Source organism: Triticum urartu, chromosome 4 (genome assembly GCF_003073215.2).
Source record: "Triticum urartu cultivar G1812 chromosome 4, Tu2.1, whole genome shotgun sequence".
NCBI classification, from domain to species: Eukaryota; Viridiplantae; Streptophyta; class Magnoliopsida; order Poales; family Poaceae; genus Triticum; species Triticum urartu.
The window spans coordinates 451,874,868-451,891,972 of record NC_053025.1 but is presented as its reverse complement, the minus strand read 5'-3'; the positions used below and the strand labels follow the sequence as shown (position 1 = coordinate 451,891,972).

Below are 17,105 nucleotides of genomic sequence, written 5' to 3'. Positions count from 1 at the left end.
GGAATTCAAATCATTTTCAAACCCCTTTTCATTTCTTTAAATGGAAGAAGTCATATTAACTTCACTCTAGGATCTTGTGATGAAATGAATTTGAATTCTTCGAGATCAAAATGCAAGATGAAAGTTTTGGGAAAGTCCTTTTATTCCCTCTCATTCAACTTTCAAAAAGTTCCAATTTCCACTCAGTTTCACACAATCAATCACACAAAAATCAAACAAATAATCACAATTATTTATTTAATATAACAGTCCAAAATTTAGAATTTTGAGATGTTACAACCTCCATGTAGATGATTAGTTGTCGCAACACAACGAGTGGGTGGACATGTATTCGACTCCGGCACCATCTCCCACACGGGAAACACAGTATGACTAGGAATGGTTTGAGCTTCCTCCCTATAACGTGCGGGCACCCCACAGATATATGTGGCAGACGCCGCCTACACCACCTCCACGATGTGGCTGATGCATGTCTAGCACTATATCTATCTATGTACGCGAGAGACATATGCTACCTATGTATGCGAGAGACATATTTCTACCTATGTATGCGAGAGACATCGAAATTAAATGGTATGACTTAACTTAGATAATACAACACTTTTATAGATAATTAAAATACAAGTACATCGAAATTAAACGGTGCAACTTAGCTTAGATAATACAACATATAAACTACATGAAGACATCATCGTCATCCTCCGTCGATGCAGCACTCTTGCCCTTCGACGACGAGGCACTCTTTCCCTTCGATGATGAGGCACTCTTGCCCTTCGACAATGATTCACTCTTGCCCTTCGACGATGCAGGTGTCTTGGCCTTGCTGCTCGGCATGAAGATATCGTCTTCGTCTTCGCTTTCCTCAATCCATAAATAAGTATGCTCTCGGGCAGTCCTTAGGAAAGTTGCACTCTTATGTTGTTGCTTCTTCCACCTAACATGCAACCCGAGGAGTTCTTTCCGTATCTTCTCAAAGGTCCTTGCAGGCTACCCGCACCTACTTAATGCATGAGCCAACTCATTCAGTATGGTGTCACTACTGATAAGTTCGTCCCATTGAACTATCCTATTGTCTATCTCGAAATTGATGGCTAACCTCAGAAGACATTTCGACATACTCGGATGGAAACTATGATCGAAAGGATAATGAGGACGGGACATCTTGACGAGACTACAATGCACTGCTTACCAATCCTTTCTGTGTGGGAGGGGGGTTTTATAAGTCGAGAAGAGAAATATGGCGGGAACGATGGCGAGAACATAAGGGGTGGCGGGAAATAAGTTGGCGGGAAAGAAGATGGCGGGAAATAAGTTGGCGGGAACTGCAGGGTTCGCGGGAAAGCAGATGGCGGGAAACAGAGGTTGGGCTGGAAAGAAGATGGCGGGAAAGAAGATTGCGGGAAAGACAGGTTTGGTAGGAAAGAAGATGGCGGCAAAGGGTTCCCGGGAACACGGTTATGAAAAAAATTTGTGAACTAGGCCAGGAACTCATCATCTACATGAAGGACGACTGGAGCTAATCATCTTCCTGAAAGACGACTGGAGCTAATCATTTTCCCGATGGACGACTCGAGCTTAATCATCTTCCTGGAGGATGAATAGGTCCAGTCATCCTCCAGAAAGACAAGGCTAGTATTATTTTCGAAAAATATCAAAACCGTGTATTATTTTTGAAAATTAATAAAAAGTATTATTAAAAAAAATAGCGAGCTTGAGCTGGGTCAAGCTCATCCACGGCCAGGCGTGGTGTTTATCGGTCCGGAGAGCAGGGTGTGGCTCAGTCAGCACTATACATGGCCATGGGAAGCCCGGCCCGGCCAGCCCGGCCCGACACTGCTCCCGAGCCGGGCTTGGGCCTAGATTTTGAGCCTGATGGCCGGGCCAGCCCCGGGCCCGTCGTTTGTGCACCATTCTAAAGGTTGGGCTAGGCCGACCCGGAGCCCGACGGGCTTTTACATGTTCGGGCCGGGCTCGGGCTCAAAAAATAGGCCCGGTGGCAGGGCCGGGCCAGGCCCAGGCCTGGGTTTTTTGCGTCAGGCTTGGCTAGGCCCGGCCCGAAGCCCGGCCCGGCCCGAGGTATGGCCAGGTATAGTCAGCACCGGTCACGAATTACCCACCATGCACCAGCACCACACATCACTGAGGAAACTGACGCCAGGGAGCTGCAAGAGGATAAGGCAATCGTGTCCCCGTGGCTCCGTTTCCTACGGTACGCATGCAGCTAGCACATCCGGCCGAAGCTCTGCTCTCAGCTCGACAGCAATGGCGATAGCCTGCAAGTGCAGCCCCGCGGTGAGGCTGCTGCCGAACCCGATCACGGCACAGCTCCCGGGAGGCAGGAGCCACGGAAGATGCAGATGCAGAAGCCTTGCCGTTCACGCGCAGCTCCCGACCGAGGATGAGTACCCCGCTGAGTCACCGAAAAGGGTCCAGGTTACACAGGTGAATTACTGATCTACTGATAGTCGGTCGTAGGATAAACTCGTGGGCTGCGGTTTGAACTTGAAAGGCCATCATCTGCTGCTTGCGTGCTTCGATCCAGAGCCTCAGGAGGAGCCGCCGGAGGGGACCCGGCGCGCGGCAGAGCCTGATCTCCGTCGGGACGACGCGCGGCGGAGGGGATGAGTGGAGCAGCGACTTCGAGCTGACGCTCCGGCAGCTGAGGCTGGACGACCTGATCGAGGACGGGCAGGGCGACGCCGACGTCCTGGTGCACCTTCTGGTCCAGCAGGTAACTGAAACAGAAAATATGCACCGAGCAAGTGAGCAGCTGACTGATAGTTCTAAGATCTTCATCTGCTTACAGCACACCCAGTTCGGAATGTCGATCAAAGGGCGAGTGGTCACATCGCTCACCAAAATATGCGATTCCTGCTCCGCCCCATACTGCACAAAGGTACACCACACCGCGGATCACCTGGAAAAATTTCCACTGAAAGATGGCGCATTTGGAAACTGTTCAAGTTAACTGAAAGCATTGGATCCTGGCACCCCGTTGCAGATTGATGAGCAATTCGACATCACGGTGCTGTCTTCCTCCAGGAAGGATCAGAGCGGGTTGCCTGAAATCGGAGACAGCGATCCGTCAGTACGTGATATGATTTACCTAGCTCTGATGCTATATATAATTACCGTAACCATTACGACTATTTCTTTTAGAACAGGTCATCTACGTGAAGCCAGGAACAGAAATTGATATCGACTCGTCAATCCAGGAGACAATACGACTAACAGCGTCAGCCAAGGTTTGCACTTGCAGCATGTCATGTCGAACTGTCGACTGTCGACACACAACCTCTTACAGTTTTACTGATTATCATCATTCAGAGTTCATGTTCGGAGGCGTGTGAGAAGTCTCCTGTCGTGTGGAAACGTAAGTGCTAAGACGAGCTGCAACAACTAGTACATTGGATTGGTTGCTTTTACTGTACATCGCTGTAACAGTTGTTTATCTTGTGAATTTACAGGTGCTGGTAACCAGAAGAAGCGGTACAGCCAAACGTGGTCAAAACTTCTTGATCTCAAGAGAAGTCTGGATAAGGCGCCCAGCTAATTAAATTACTGTTGGCGATGCAGTTTCAACTCGACGCCACTGATTATCTGATACGAAAATGCTACAGTGTGATATATCGAACAAAAAGCTTATGTGACCGGATGATTAATCAATGGACATGGTTATCCAGTGATTGCTTCTCTCCATAATACTTTAACTGTATACTCACAGAGACTACTGTACTAGACTATAACAAACCATTTTTTCTCTTTCCTCAAATATATTTCCTGTGGGAAACTATGTATGAAATCAGAATATTCTTTTGAGGAATATATGAATTCACAACTCATTCCACAACTACGGCTTATTTTTCAAGTCTACTGATTTTTCTTCCAAGGATTTACTCACCCATGCTCCCGCTCACACTTTTTTTTGGAGAGAATGTTCAGCGCATATCATAAAATGTTCCACGTGTATTTAAAAATTGTTCATCATACTCCCTCCATTCAAAATAAGTGTCTCAAGCTTAGTAGAATTTTGTACTAAAGTTAGTACAAAGTGAAGACCCTTATTTTGGGACGGGGGGGTATATCATAAAAATGTTCAATGTGTATTTAAAATTTGTTCAGCGTATATCACAAAATGTTTAATGGTAAAAAATGATATATTTTTTGATCTGCCGCTATGTTTAGTTTTTAAATATTCATGCGGCCTATTAATCAGTTACGTTTGGCAGCTCACCAGGTAATGAACACAGGGAGTTGCTATGTGACGCGTTCTGCGTCGCTGTGCTTTCGCACAGGCACGTCGTTGCCGTGCGCTGATTGGGCCGGCCCATTGCAGTGCGGCGCAAAAAACAGTTTGGGCGCAATCGCTAGGAAACGAACACAGGACTGCCGACTTAAATTCGCACGCTACTAGCCACAACGATGGATGAGCTCGGTTGGCCAATGTACAGCGGAAAACTAAGTGAACTAAAGAAAGTACTCCTATAAGACTTGACACTGTTTGAAAAATATCCTTTGCAATTTTCCAAATTTTTGAACGTACGATTTTGTTTCGGCAAAAGCAAACAATTTTATGATATCACGATTTTTTTTGAATTTTGAACATTTTCAGAATTTCTGAACAATTTTCTAAAGCACAAACATTTTTTAAAATTTGAGATTTTTTTGTGAAATGGAGAACAATTACTGAACAAATTTGGAAGCACAAACATTTTTGAATATGTGAACAAAAATTTGAAATATAAAACATTTTTTTAAATCTTCGAACAAAATTTGTAAAACACGAACATTTTTTGCAAAAAACGCAGCCTTTTATTTGAAAATATCCTGGCATTTGTTGGAAAGGCAAACAAATTTCGAATATTTTGAACATTTTTAATTTTGAATTATTTGAACATGTGTTGCAAAAACGCGAACATTTTTTAAATTTTGAGAAGAATTTGGGAGCCGCCGAACAATTTTTGGAAACGCGAAAAAGTTTCAAACATTTTTATTAGAAAAGAAGGACAAAAGGAAAAACAAATAGAGACACAAAAAAACAGGAAAAACATAGAAAAGAAAGAAAAGGAAACAGAACAAGGAAAAAGAAAAAACAGGAAAAGGGAAAAAAGGAAAACCAAAAAATAGAACAAGGGAAAAATCGGTTCAGGAACCTTCTAGAAGTTTCCAAAAACTGTGGACGACTAAAGCTGAAACGGGCTGTCCCAGTCGAAGGATTGCTGGATGTTCCCGAAACCTGCACAGTTTGACGCAGAGTGCGTCCAATAGGAAATTCCATGAACACATACCCTGGGGTGCGAGTTCGATTTCTCAAGGAAGCATGAATTTTGGGATTTTAGTAGGTGCTCGCCATGAAATGGGCCGGCCCATGCGCCCCGCGTGAAAGCTCAACTATTTCACGCTAACGAGCGTTAGGTAGGAGCTCGCCTTCCCCCAAGGCGTCTGTTAGCCTACTATTTGAGCCGCTGTCATGTGAGAAATTTAGGTCCCCTTGCCTTTGGTTGTCATATTGGCACTAAGAAGTGGGGGGGTCTTCGGATCTAGGGATGGCACCCGCAGGATTTGGGTACGGGTGGAGCCATCCCATACCCTTACCCATCATCCCAAACCTTACCCATCACCTGTACCCATACCCGTTGATGGATACAATTTTTTCCCATACCTGTCACCCATCAGGGTAAGTGGTTACCCGCGGGTAAAATTACCCAGATTTGCAACACACCAATTTGAGCATTATATAGTCATAAACAACAACTTATAATATTAATAATAATTTCTAAACAACAACACATCAAGACATGAACACATACTCGTTCGTGGGCTAGCTACTGTGGTGCGGCGGCCTAACATGAATGCATGATGAGGTCTTGTTAGGGTTGTCGGATTTATGTACATATATTATGTTTAATATGTGGATAATAATATATAAGGTCTATTTGTCAGAATATATGCGGGTATATGGGTACATGGGTATGGGTTATACTAAATCATACCCATACCCACTATACCCGATGGGTATGAAATTTTCCTATTTATGTACCCATGGGTATCCTTTTGACCCATACCCATGCTTTAATAGGGTTTTTACCCGCAGGGTTTGCGGGTAATGGGTACCCATTGCCATCCTTATTCGGATCTTCAAGACCTCTATGTTTGTCGTCAACGTCTAGTGATCATCATAGTTTCTGAGAATAAATTTTCTCTCATCTTTTTTGGTGGTATCATGAGATTAGAGAGTTTTTTGTCTTCGCAGTTTTGATTATTCGGACCTGATAAGTTTATATTGTTGTGTCAAGCTTTTTTTTTGGTTTGATTCTTTGTGAAGGTGAAATCTTTATCGACACCACGTGAAGATATAATAATTCGACGATCTGCACTTTTAAGGAATCATCCCCGACCCAAGTATGTTCATTGATCAAGGCTTCCCATCTTTTTGGATGGGCGACTCAAGGCGCTTTTCAAAATCATTATTGGTAATGTTCGTGCGGGTGACATAGCGACAACATCGTTGATCCAATTCAATTGCAACCTCTTTACCTAAGTCTTTGAAGTATTTCTTCGAGCAGAAATTGATACCATGAATAAGGTGTTTTCAAGAGATTTTATTGTAATTCTTAGTCGTAGGAGTTACTTCGTGTTTTTCCGATATTAGGTTAAAATCTGTGTACCTGTAATTACCATGAGTATGAATAAAGTTACGTATGTTTCTTAGAAAAAACTTACCCAAGCAAGTTCTTAAAAAAAAGGACACTTGCCCAACGAAGAAACAGATCGGCTCCGCTCAGGCCAGGGCCAGCGGCTGCCGGCGGCCGGTCGACCGCCATGATGCATCAGCGCCGTGAGGGACGCAGACGCAACCGCTCCCAGCCGAGCCGATAGATTCCCCACTGGTTTCGAGGCTGATTCCAGCGCTCCGTCGCCGCTCACGACTTGCAGTTGTGGCGGATGTGGGGAAGCAGAGGCTCAAAGGGGATGCGGGGAAGCAAAGGCGTGGGGAGAAAGGGCAGAGCTCTAGCTCGAGAGCAAGCAAGTATGTTCATCCTGCCTTTACTCCGTGCCGATGCGCCTTTCCAAATATGCACCGTATTCTGTTTAGAATGGCCTCGAACTGCAACTCTGCAAGTGCTCTTGTTCACATAGCTGAAACTCTGAACTTAATCAACAAGACTAGAGATAAGACAATTTGCAGTATTATAAAGCAGTGAATTGTTTACACCATGAGATACTTCTAGAAGCAAACTAATAAAAAAATACTTTACATAGTAGCCTGGACCAGATATCTTTATACACAACCGATTGTGCTTATCAAAAGAAAGTATTCTAACAGTATTTAGACAAGCTATCACTACTCGACCTCATATAACAAAACAATCTAACACCATTTCAACAGCTATGACTAGTTCCCGAGGAATGCATCCACTTTGGCATTGGTGGCCCTTGACAAGAACTTCATGCAGATTGGAGGGTTCACGTTGGCAAGAGAAAGAAAGGCCTGCGGCAGGGCCCAGATCCCGTCGCCGCACATCAAGCCAGATGCAACTGCCGGTGCGAACGCCTGCGCCTCAGCCTTGTTCATCCATTCCCAGCAAAAGAGTATCACACTGCCGATGCACATGTCCATGGCGAAGTATGGTCCAAGGTAGAACGGGATCGCGACCGCCATGGGGATCGGGACGAACTTCGCCACCTTCGCGGGCACACAGTCTTTCAGGAGATTGACGGCGAATGCAGCAGCAAAGAAAATGTAGCATAGCATGAGGCAGTTCTTCGGGAGAACGGACAGGCCATCGACACCCAGGATCGCCATGTTGCGGTACATGATGGCATAAGGTGCTGGGTAAGCGCTATCGCTGACGCCAATGTCGAAGGACTTGTAGAAGAGCCAGAAGACGCAGGGGGCGATAACACAGCCCATGGCAGTGCCTGCCACCTGGCTGATGAACATGGACCTTGGTGAGGCTAAAGTCAAGTACCCGGTTTTGAAGTCTTGCATCAGGTCAGCAGCTGTTCCCACAATGTTCATCATCACACCGCAAGCGGCCAGCCCGACGAGCACGCCACCGTGCGAAGCGCCTGCCCAAGCACCGAACACAAAGATCCCAAGCTTACCATAGGTGCTGGCCAGGGACCAGTCGGTCAGGCCACATCCATAGGCATTGCAGAAGGCCAGGATAGGCGCAAAGACATATGCAACCAAAATGTGGTACCACTTGAGCTGTGGGATGATGAGCGGAAGGCAACCAGTCGTTATTGCTGCAATAATGACATAACCCCCAATTGCAACTCTCTTGGGAATTTGATCCTTCAGGAATAGTTCATTGCGGCGTTTGTCATCAAAAGACTCAGCTTCCACGGCAGCGACAGGAATTCCGTTGTTAGAGACAGGAAGTGATTTCGATTTCTTCTCCTTATACATCTCGTAGAAAGCCTTCACTGTTTTGCCAAATACCTTCAGGAAGTTATACAGGCCGTCCCCAAGGATTACTGCTATGGTTATGAACACCTGCGATGTTAAGATGTTATTAGTTCTCAACAGTTACATGTGGTTGTAAAAGCAAAACGTGGCAGCCTGTGTCAAAAAAGCCAAGTACCCTGTAAGCCTGCAGTCCATGTAGACTGCTCTCTGGAAGAGAGTCAGGATACCAACTTCCTTTCTTGCTGCTGATGAGTGGCCACATTATGCCCCACGACAAGACGCCTCCAGTCAGAAGAGATACATTGACAATGTAGGGGCAGATCATTCCCACACCAACGTAAGTAGCCGAGAAATCAAAATAGAACCTGGTTGATGCAAATAGTAGAATTTGAGGACACACGTATGGCATAAGGATATATATGATTCATAACAATTGTAGCTGATGCTGAAACCAAGATGATGCTAACCTGTTCTTGTAAGCTTCAAGGCCAAGTGATGGGAAGGAACTGAATCCACAGTCATTCCCAGCAGTGTAGAACCATTGGAAGAAGGCCCAAACGAAGCTCATCGAGAAGTACTTACCCAATGTACGAACTTGCTTCCTGAAATAGGCCAGGCATTCTGTCAGTCAATACTTCTTGTGGCTTGTACATATTGTAGAAACAACCAGCAAGGTGGATAGAAATGCATGTTACTCACTTTGCAAGCTCGGCGCCCTGGGGTGTGTGGAATCCATTGATAAGGTAAGCAGTTGCGGTGCCACTCGGATATGTCAGCTTGTAGTCCACAATCATAGTCTGCAACCAAGTATTCCAGTTGGCAACCGCGGCAAGTATTTTTTTAATATACTGTGTATATGAAGAAAGTATTGGGGAAGTGGAGTTTCTACCTTTCTCATGGGCACTAGCGCAAAAAGCCCGACAAAGCTGACGAGGAACAGGAATCCTATTATCCATCCGAGATGGGGATTCTTGATGTTCAGAGCATCGTTAGCCTCTGTTACTTGCTTAGCTATGGTCTCGCTCAGAGCAAACAGGTAACTGCCAAACCCACCTGTTCAAATTCGAATTAATATTGAATCAGAACATGGCCTACAGTATTTCAAACATATTAACAGTAGCAATTTTTATTTTGCATAAAAAATTCCATGCAATGAGCAAACTAAATCAACCGTGGCGTCAGGAAGAGCATCAAAAAAAAAAAACTTCAAACGTGATCTAGCATAAACGCTGGGAAAACAAGTGCATTGAATTAGATAACAAGAAATGATTATTTTGTGGGTCAACATTCCAACATTATGACATTGTATTTTTCCTTAGACAAATTTTGTGCGTAATGGCAGAATTAAAGTAAAATCTTCATATCTACTCTCTCTGACCTAAAATAATGTCACTGATTTAGCCGCGGCACTTATTTTGAGACGGATAGAGTAGCATAAATACATCTATGGTGGGTGTCTCTTGATCAGTGTTGAATCAGAAACCCTGCTAGTACTCACCATAAGTGTGTATGTGTGCTCATGTTCTTTATAATCACAAAAAAAGGAAGAACAATAGTACTAGCCGGACTAGATGGTTATATTGTGGTTCGTTATTCCAAAATTTTGGAATTGCCAGTTTCCTTTGCAGAAATCTTCATGCAATGGCAAAAGCCACAAACCTAAATCTATTTTTGGCGTCAGGAAGCAGAGCCAAAATATTCATCTACGACGGTAGCATATAGCATAAACCACATGAAACTTAGATTATTATTATTATTATATTTGTATAAAAAAGCAGATCAAGATGTGCTATTTTTCCGGTGTGGTTGAATTAGCTAAATCAAGCAAAAATAGCACGGCTTCCTACAAGCCCAAAAAAAAAAAGAGCAGACGCACCAATCTTCCTATCGAGGGCGCGGAAACGGAAGGAACAAAAGACGGGCGGGAAGCTAGTTCAGGTTTTTACCGCTGTAGGGGATGCCGTAGGCGGCGACGACGCAGGTCTGGATGACGGTGTTCTCCTGGCGCGTGAAGGGCTGCTTGAGGAGCCCCATCCTCTCGATGGCCGACGTCCAGAGGCGGACGAGGAAGAAGCCGAGGAGGCTGGCCGAGACGTTGAGCGACGGGATGATGCCGGTGGTGAGGCCGAGCTTCATCACGATGATGCTGAACATGACGGCGACGAGGAACCCCACCACGAAGGCGCGCACCGTCAGCTGCTCCCGCCACGTCGGCACCGGCTTCTCCAAGAACGCCCGCTCCACGGATGCCTCCTCCTCCGCCTCCCCGTCGTCATTGCTCCTGACGTTGCGGCACCGGAGGAGGTTGCCCGTCTCCACCGCGTCGGCGTCCTGGGCTGCGGCCGCCGCTGCTGCTGCCGCGGCTGCGGTGGCGTCCGTCGCCATGGCTTCTCGATCTTCTCGGGGTACGTACGACTGTTTGCGGTTCCACGGGGTGGCGGGGCGTCCGCGTATATATGGAAGGCCGTTGAGATCTCGATGCCAGCCGTGTTCCGTTCTGTTGCGGGGGTTTACCGGCCTTCCTATTGGAACCGGAATACAACTGTGCCCTGCCTTTTTTATCGGAAGAGGTATCCGAAGCTGGCACGATACGACGCCCCACGGCCTCCTTCAAAATTCTATCTCGCGAGTGAACAGAAACCGGAACGACCTCTCGAACAAAACCTACCAAGTTCCGTTTTCTTTTCTTCATCAAATCAAGCCGATACATAAAGAACCCGATTACTAGTAGCAATCTCCAACCCATCACGGAAAAGAACCGCGATTCTTGTTTCTCGATCGAGGCGATTTTGTCTGTCTGCCCGGAGAGCCAGCGATGGAACTCGAAGTAGGGCCGTCGGAGTCCGGCGGCCTGGCGGCGCTGGCTGCCGGCCTCGCGAGGCGCCTGGCCGAGGAGAACTCGGAGAGCAACCTGGTGTTCTCGCCGCTGTCCATCTACGCCGCGGTCGCGCTCCTGGCCGCGGGCGCCCGGGGCGCCACCCTGGACGAGATCCTCGGCGTCCTCGGCGCGCCGTCTCGCGCCGCGTTCGAGGTGTTCGTCTCCCTCGTGGCGGAGCAAGCGCTCAGAGACCAGTCTGGCTCCGGCGGGCCGCGCATCGCGTTCGCGTGCGGCGTGTGGAGCGACCTCACTTGCGCCCTGAAGCCAGCCTACCGCCACGCCGTCCTGAGCACGTACAAGGCCGAGGCCAGCACCGTCGACTTCCAGAACGACCCGGAGGGAGCACGCGGCCAGATCAACGAGTGGGCCGCGCGGGCGACGCAGAACCTGATCGGCGGCGTCCTCGGCCCGGAATCAGTGACGCCGCTCACCCGCGTCGTGCTCGGCAACGCCATATACTTCAAGGGGAAGTGGCAAGAGCCCTTCTGCAAGAGGGATACCGAGAGCAAGCTTTTCCACCGGCTCGACGGCCGCGCCGTCGACGTGCCCTTCATGCAGAGTTGGGAGCCCCAGTTCATCGCCGTGCACCAAGGGTTCAAGGTGCTCACACTCCGGTACCAGACGCAAGCTAATCTAACTCCGCCCGGGTTCCCCTCTGACGGTAACATGTGCGCACGGTTTTCTATGTGCATCTTCCTTCCGGATGCCCTCGACGGCTTGCCGGGCCTGGTTGACATGATAGCATCCCAGCCTGCCGACTTCCTGGAAAAGCACCTGCCGGAGGAGAAGATCGATGTTAGGGAGTTCCGGGTGCCCAAGTTCAAGCTGTCCTTCCATGGCAGCGTCGTCGACATCCTCAAGAAGCTGGGGCTTCAGTTGGCGTTCAGTGATCAAGCCGATTTGTCTGACATGGTGGAGGACGATGAATCTGGCTTGCCATTGGTCTTGAACGACGTAATCCACAAGGCGGTCATCGAGGTAAACGAGGAAGGCACCATAGCCGCGGCTGTGTCCATAGATGAGATGTTATTCGGTGGTGTTAATTTCATGCGTCCGCCACCTCCTCGAGTAGATTTTGTAGCCGACCATCCGTTTGCGTACTTAATAGTGGAGGAGACAACCGGCGCAGTTGTCTTTGCAGGGCATGTCCTTGACCCCTCCATCGAGAGCTAGGTCAATCAAGGACGACGCCTGATTCTGTTTCGGCTTGGCCCACGTAGAGGAGGAATAACATTGTCTCATACTAGTTTCATGCTAGTTTACAAGCCATGGAATTTTTCTTTATTCGTCTGTGTAATTTAATTTCAACAGAAGTTGTGCGTGCAACAGTCATCCTTTTGGATAAATCGACCTTTTTTAAGTTTTTAGTTAAACGGTCGATATATCGACCTTTTTATGTAATTATGTCCGAACTTGAATGAAATCGATCATGTTTGTTTAAATTTTATCCAGTTTGTTTAGATCTATCTTGTTACGCAAAGCCAAACATTTATTTTCCGAGTTCAACCGACGCACGCACATTCCAACATAGGATGTTCTATAAAATAGACGACTTGATAGCAGTTCAGGAATTAAAACGAAGGTTCAGACACACCTCAAAACAAAAGACAGTAGAGCAGACACTTCTACTGAAACGCACTGTCGCCACTGACATTGCCACGAGGAACCTTCAGGAGTTTTGCGTCAGACAATTCTTCAGCTGGAATACCGCACTCATTGACGCCCAGGTGCTGCAAAACCTCTAGCAGTCGAGGAGGTAACAACAGACACAGGCTCAGCTGGAGTTCAGAGCATGGCAAACCAGGCACCCTCCTAGGCTTAACATGGGAGATTTTCTTCTTAGTATCTGCCATTGAGGCCTTGAGGGGGCATTGAATCCCATATATATCTAGTCGCCCTGTTGCTACGTCGAACTTTAGTTTGACGGTGTTTACGGGAGACAGCAGAGTCCACTTCCATCACATCAGAACAACCAGGCAGGCTCAACTGAGAGGAAACAGATAACATATAGGAGTAGTTGCTCACAGTCGTTTCAGAGATCATAGGAATGTCCAAAGTGTGCAGCTGATTGTTTAGGTTTCTCATCCTAGTTTCAGAGATCACAGACCAAGAACCAGTCGAACAGAACACAGTGGAAGGGCGTGTATTATTGAAGAATGGTGTCTCAATGAGTAAAGATAAAAAAACGATCTCGGGCTCGGGCTCGTGCCGTGGTAGCGAGTAGTTAGCATGCGGTCTCGGGCTCGTGCAGCCGTGGGTTCTGTTGTAACGTTGTAAAAACCCGCCATCTTGGCATCTTCTATCTATGATCGTGATACGTCTGCTTGACGTATCCTTGAAAAAAAAAGGGTCTTATATTGTGGGATGGAGAGAGTAACATAGTTTGCATCAAAGAATCTCTTAATGGAAAAGCAAATCAAACTAATTAGAAATTGACATGATTCGCATTGATAAAAAGGAAGCAAATAATTTTTTGGGGTAGAAAAAGAATTATATCACACAAAAAAAGAGTTGAAAAAATAAAAAAGAAGATGAAAGAAATTTGGGTTCAGTACCGCTGTTTATCTAAGCATATAGTTGTTGCTGCTTCTTAGTGCTGTATAGTCCCTTATCCACTTGTTAAACATTGTAGGCTGTGATGCCACTTTCCAGTTCTCAATCATATCATCTATATATTTTTCTTTGCATATTGTCAATTCCATTACAGTCTATATTATAAATATTAAGTCTACACCTGAACTTACTGAACAAGCAGGAATATATGGACATTATATGTTGCTAATCCAGGCAATTCTTGGGCATTGTCCGCTGTGATGCCATTTTCCAGCTCTCAATCATATCATCTATATTTTTGAGTTGATGAGGTATAACATGGACATAGTGCCTACTGTCTGGGGTATTAAACTTGAGAGCGAAGAAACATCTGAATCCAAATCCAATGACGCGAGCTTGAAATATTCAACCTCATAGAAAAAATAGTCGTGGGTTTTAGGAAAAGGTAATTCTTGGGCGGGAGCTTCTGGAGGCACTGCCTGGCGCTGGAGGGAAGTTGAAGATACCTCGGCGTGGTCGGCCAGCGCCGCCAACTCCCTCGCCCCTTCACGCCGCACGCGCATAGCCAGCCGACCAGCCGTAGTCGCCCATAGCCAGCGCTTCCCTTGTTAGCCATAATCTTGACTATTAGCGCATGCGTTAGTTGTCACTCCCTTTCCTCCGTGAATAGGTGTACATCTAGATTTTATCTTAAGTCAAAGTTTTAAAACTTTGACTAATTTTATAAGGAAAGTGACAGCATTTATGACACTAAATTAGTATTACTAGATTAGTTTTGAAATGTAGTTTCATAGTGTACTCCCTCCTTCCATCTATATAGGGCCTAATACATTTTTTGAGACTAACTTTGACCAAATAAAGCAATAATATATGACATGCAACTTACACAAAGCATATCACCAAATTCGTATGTGAAAGGAGTTTCCAATGATATAATTTTTACATTATGCATCTCATGCACTATTAATCTTGTCAAAAGTCAAATGAGGTCTAGAAAAACACATTAGGCCCTATATAGATGGAAGGAGGGAGTACCAATTTGATGTCATATGTGCTACTACTCTTTTATATTCAAAATCTTAAAACTTTCTTCTGATTCAACGCCGTGATACACTCAGGATGTTTACGACACCTACCCATTAATTGCTCTAACTTCTCATGGTTCACCCCTAACTATGCCCGCTTCTATGAAATTCCAAATTATGTTTGCAACTTGGGATAAAAACTAGATGTACATTTATTCACGGACGGAGGGAGTAGCTGATTAGCCGGCCGTGAGTTAGTGGCCGGTTGGGGTGGCCGGGTCATACGTGCATGTATAGCTAGCTTTTTTTGAGGGAAGGCCATCATGGCTAGCTTTATTGAATTAAACAGGGATTATATCGTCCAGCAATTTTGAGAATAACAAGCCAGGAGGCTCGTTTGTCCAACTACTAGTAATCTTATTACAATAAGAATAGTTAGCTAGCACATGCGCCGCTTCGTTACATTCACGATAACAATGTTTAAAGACGACTTTCCCAATGGAAGAGGAAATATCCACACATTCTGCGAATATTGCCGAATTTGCATCCCACCATGTTGTGTGTCCCACACACGCATCAACGACAATCGTAGAGTCCGATTCCGCTTCCACCCGCGGCATACCTAAGGAATTAGCAAGCGCCCGTCCATCTCGCATTGCCATTGCCTCCACATTAACCACATCTGCTGCATATGAAATGAATTTGCATTGTGCAGCTAGAAAATTTCCTTTAGCATCCCGGTGATGACATACTTTGGGTCTGGTTTTTCCATCGTTGTACTACGACCGCACTCTTACAATTAGCAACATGATAATTATTAGCAATTGCCAGAACAGACATTGACCACCTCATGGGAGTAGGAGTCCCATCATGTGTGTGTTGTCTTCGGATCCACCAAAGATACCAACCACCCACTGCTATGATTTGTTTAACATCCAGATTCGGTTTAATGAGAGCTGGACTATCTGGTGCAAGAAGGATATGTTTCAAAATGACCGATCCAGACCGGTCTACTCTCCTTGCCTCGTCCACTTTGTCCAGAACACCCAGCCGACTCCATAAATCCCTTGCATGAGTGCACTCAAACAGCAGATGCCGCACATCCTCTGCACCCCGATGACAAATTGGGCATGCTCCCATCGAACCCACGTGCCGGTTGCAGAGTATGGATTTTAAGGGCATAATTCCATGTAACGCGCGCCAGCAGAAAATTTGTATTTTCCGTGGGATGTTCAGCTTCCACAATGCACTCCACACCGCCGGAGAAGTGGACCCACTCGGCCTCTCCATCACATTTGCATTTCCCTGAAAAGTTTGAGTCCATTGCACCCGGTATGCTGATCTGACTGAGAATATACCCTTCCGGTCAGGATGCCAAGCGATAAAATCATCAAAAGCGTCATAGCTCAATGGAATCTGAAGTATTCTCCTTGTATCAACAGGGTTAAAGATGGATCTAATCAAATCTTCATCCCATGTGTTTGTATTAGGATCGATGAGTTCATCAACTGTAGATAGGATTGTGTGTCCCCTTGCTGTAATGACCTTCCTATCCGGACTTGCTGGAATCCAGGGATCTCTCCATATATGAACATTTTCTCCTGTACCAATCCTCCATACGTACCCCAACTTGAAGGTTTCTAGTCCCTTCATAATACTTTGCCATGTAAAGGAAGCACCATTTTTAAGGGTTGCCTGTAAAAGGCTGCTATTAGGGAAGTACTTCGCTTTTAGAATTCTAGCGCATAATGAGTCGGGGTTTGTAATAATCCTCCAGCACTGCTTTGATAACAATGCTAAGTTGAAGGAATATAAATCTCTGAAGCCCATTCCTCCCTTGGCTTTAGGATAGCACAGTTTCCACCAAGAGTACCAATGCATCCTCTTATGTTCCTCATCATCACCCCACCAGAACTGGGAAATTAAGTCAGTTATTTCCTTGCAAATTCCTTTAGGGATACCGAATACAGACATGGCAAACACATGGATCGCTTGTGCCACTAATTTTAGTAAAATCTCCTTACCACCAGTAGACAGTTGTTTCTCCATCCATCCCATTAATCTTTCTTTAGTCTTCTCAATGAAGTGCCTGAAACAGTCACTTCTATCAGCCCCTACCAATGCTGGAAGGCCCAGATATTTATCAGACAATGCTTCAGTGTCAATATGTAGCTATTCACACACTTCAGTTTTGGATACAGTAGGAGTATTTGGACTGAAGAATACACTAGAT

The 17,105-nt window shown here is 46.0% G+C and overlaps 3 protein-coding genes across 3 annotated transcripts; 2 read left to right on the top strand and 1 right to left on the bottom strand.

The window, feature by feature from the left end:
- Positions 1-2,129: 2,129 nt before the first annotated feature.
- LOC125552007 (large ribosomal RNA subunit accumulation protein YCED homolog 2, chloroplastic) lies at positions 2,130-3,853 on the top strand. The gene is made up of 7 exons (XM_048715450.1): positions 2,130-2,442; positions 2,543-2,731; positions 2,807-2,896; positions 3,002-3,088; positions 3,165-3,245; positions 3,328-3,373; positions 3,468-3,853. The coding sequence occupies exons 1-7, from the start codon at positions 2,263-2,265 to the stop codon at positions 3,551-3,553; spliced, it is 759 nt and encodes a 252-aa protein (XP_048571407.1). The 5' UTR covers positions 2,130-2,262; the 3' UTR covers positions 3,554-3,853.
- Positions 3,854-7,311: 3,458 nt separating this feature from the next.
- LOC125553938 (probable metal-nicotianamine transporter YSL11) lies at positions 7,312-10,774 on the bottom strand. The gene is made up of 6 exons (XM_048717586.1): positions 10,363-10,774; positions 9,306-9,469; positions 9,116-9,213; positions 8,884-9,018; positions 8,592-8,781; positions 7,312-8,503 (listed from the first exon to the last, which is right to left on the bottom strand). The coding sequence occupies exons 1-6, from the start codon at positions 10,568-10,570 to the stop codon at positions 7,397-7,399; spliced, it is 1,902 nt and encodes a 633-aa protein (XP_048573543.1). The 5' UTR covers positions 10,571-10,774; the 3' UTR covers positions 7,312-7,396.
- On the top strand, positions 10,569-12,467 carry LOC125554794 (putative serpin-Z8). The gene is made up of 3 exons (XM_048718210.1): positions 10,569-10,821; positions 11,248-11,330; positions 11,406-12,467. The coding sequence occupies exons 1-3, from the start codon at positions 10,569-10,571 to the stop codon at positions 12,465-12,467; spliced, it is 1,398 nt and encodes a 465-aa protein (XP_048574167.1).
- Positions 12,468-17,105: the final 4,638 nt, after the last annotated feature.

Coding starts and splice junctions, on each gene's coding strand:
- LOC125552007 (XM_048715450.1), top strand. CDS start 2,263: ATGGCGATAGCCTGCAAGTGCAGCCCCGCGGTGAGGCTGCTGCCGAAC. Junction 2,443..2,542: donor AAAGGGTCCAGGTTACACAG/GTGAATTACTGA, acceptor GCTTCGATCCAG/AGCCTCAGGAGGAGCCGCCG. Junction 2,897..3,001: donor CCGCCCCATACTGCACAAAG/GTACACCACACC, acceptor ACCCCGTTGCAG/ATTGATGAGCAATTCGACAT.
- LOC125554794 (XM_048718210.1), top strand. CDS start 10,569: ATGACGGCGACGAGGAACCCCACCACGAAGGCGCGCACCGTCAGCTGC. Junction 10,822..11,247: donor GGCTTCTCGATCTTCTCGGG/GTACGTACGACT, acceptor AACTCGAAGTAG/GGCCGTCGGAGTCCGGCGGC. Junction 11,331..11,405: donor AGAACTCGGAGAGCAACCTG/GTGTTCTCGCCG, acceptor ACCCTGGACGAG/ATCCTCGGCGTCCTCGGCGC.
- LOC125553938 (XM_048717586.1), bottom strand. CDS start 10,570: ATGTTCAGCATCATCGTGATGAAGCTCGGCCTCACCACCGGCATCATC. Junction 9,019..9,115: donor CAGGGCGCCGAGCTTGCAAA/GTGAGTAACATG, acceptor GGCCTATTTCAG/GAAGCAAGTTCGTACATTGG. Junction 8,782..8,883: donor CTTGAAGCTTACAAGAACAG/GTTAGCATCATC, acceptor TGCATCAACCAG/GTTCTATTTTGATTTCTCGG.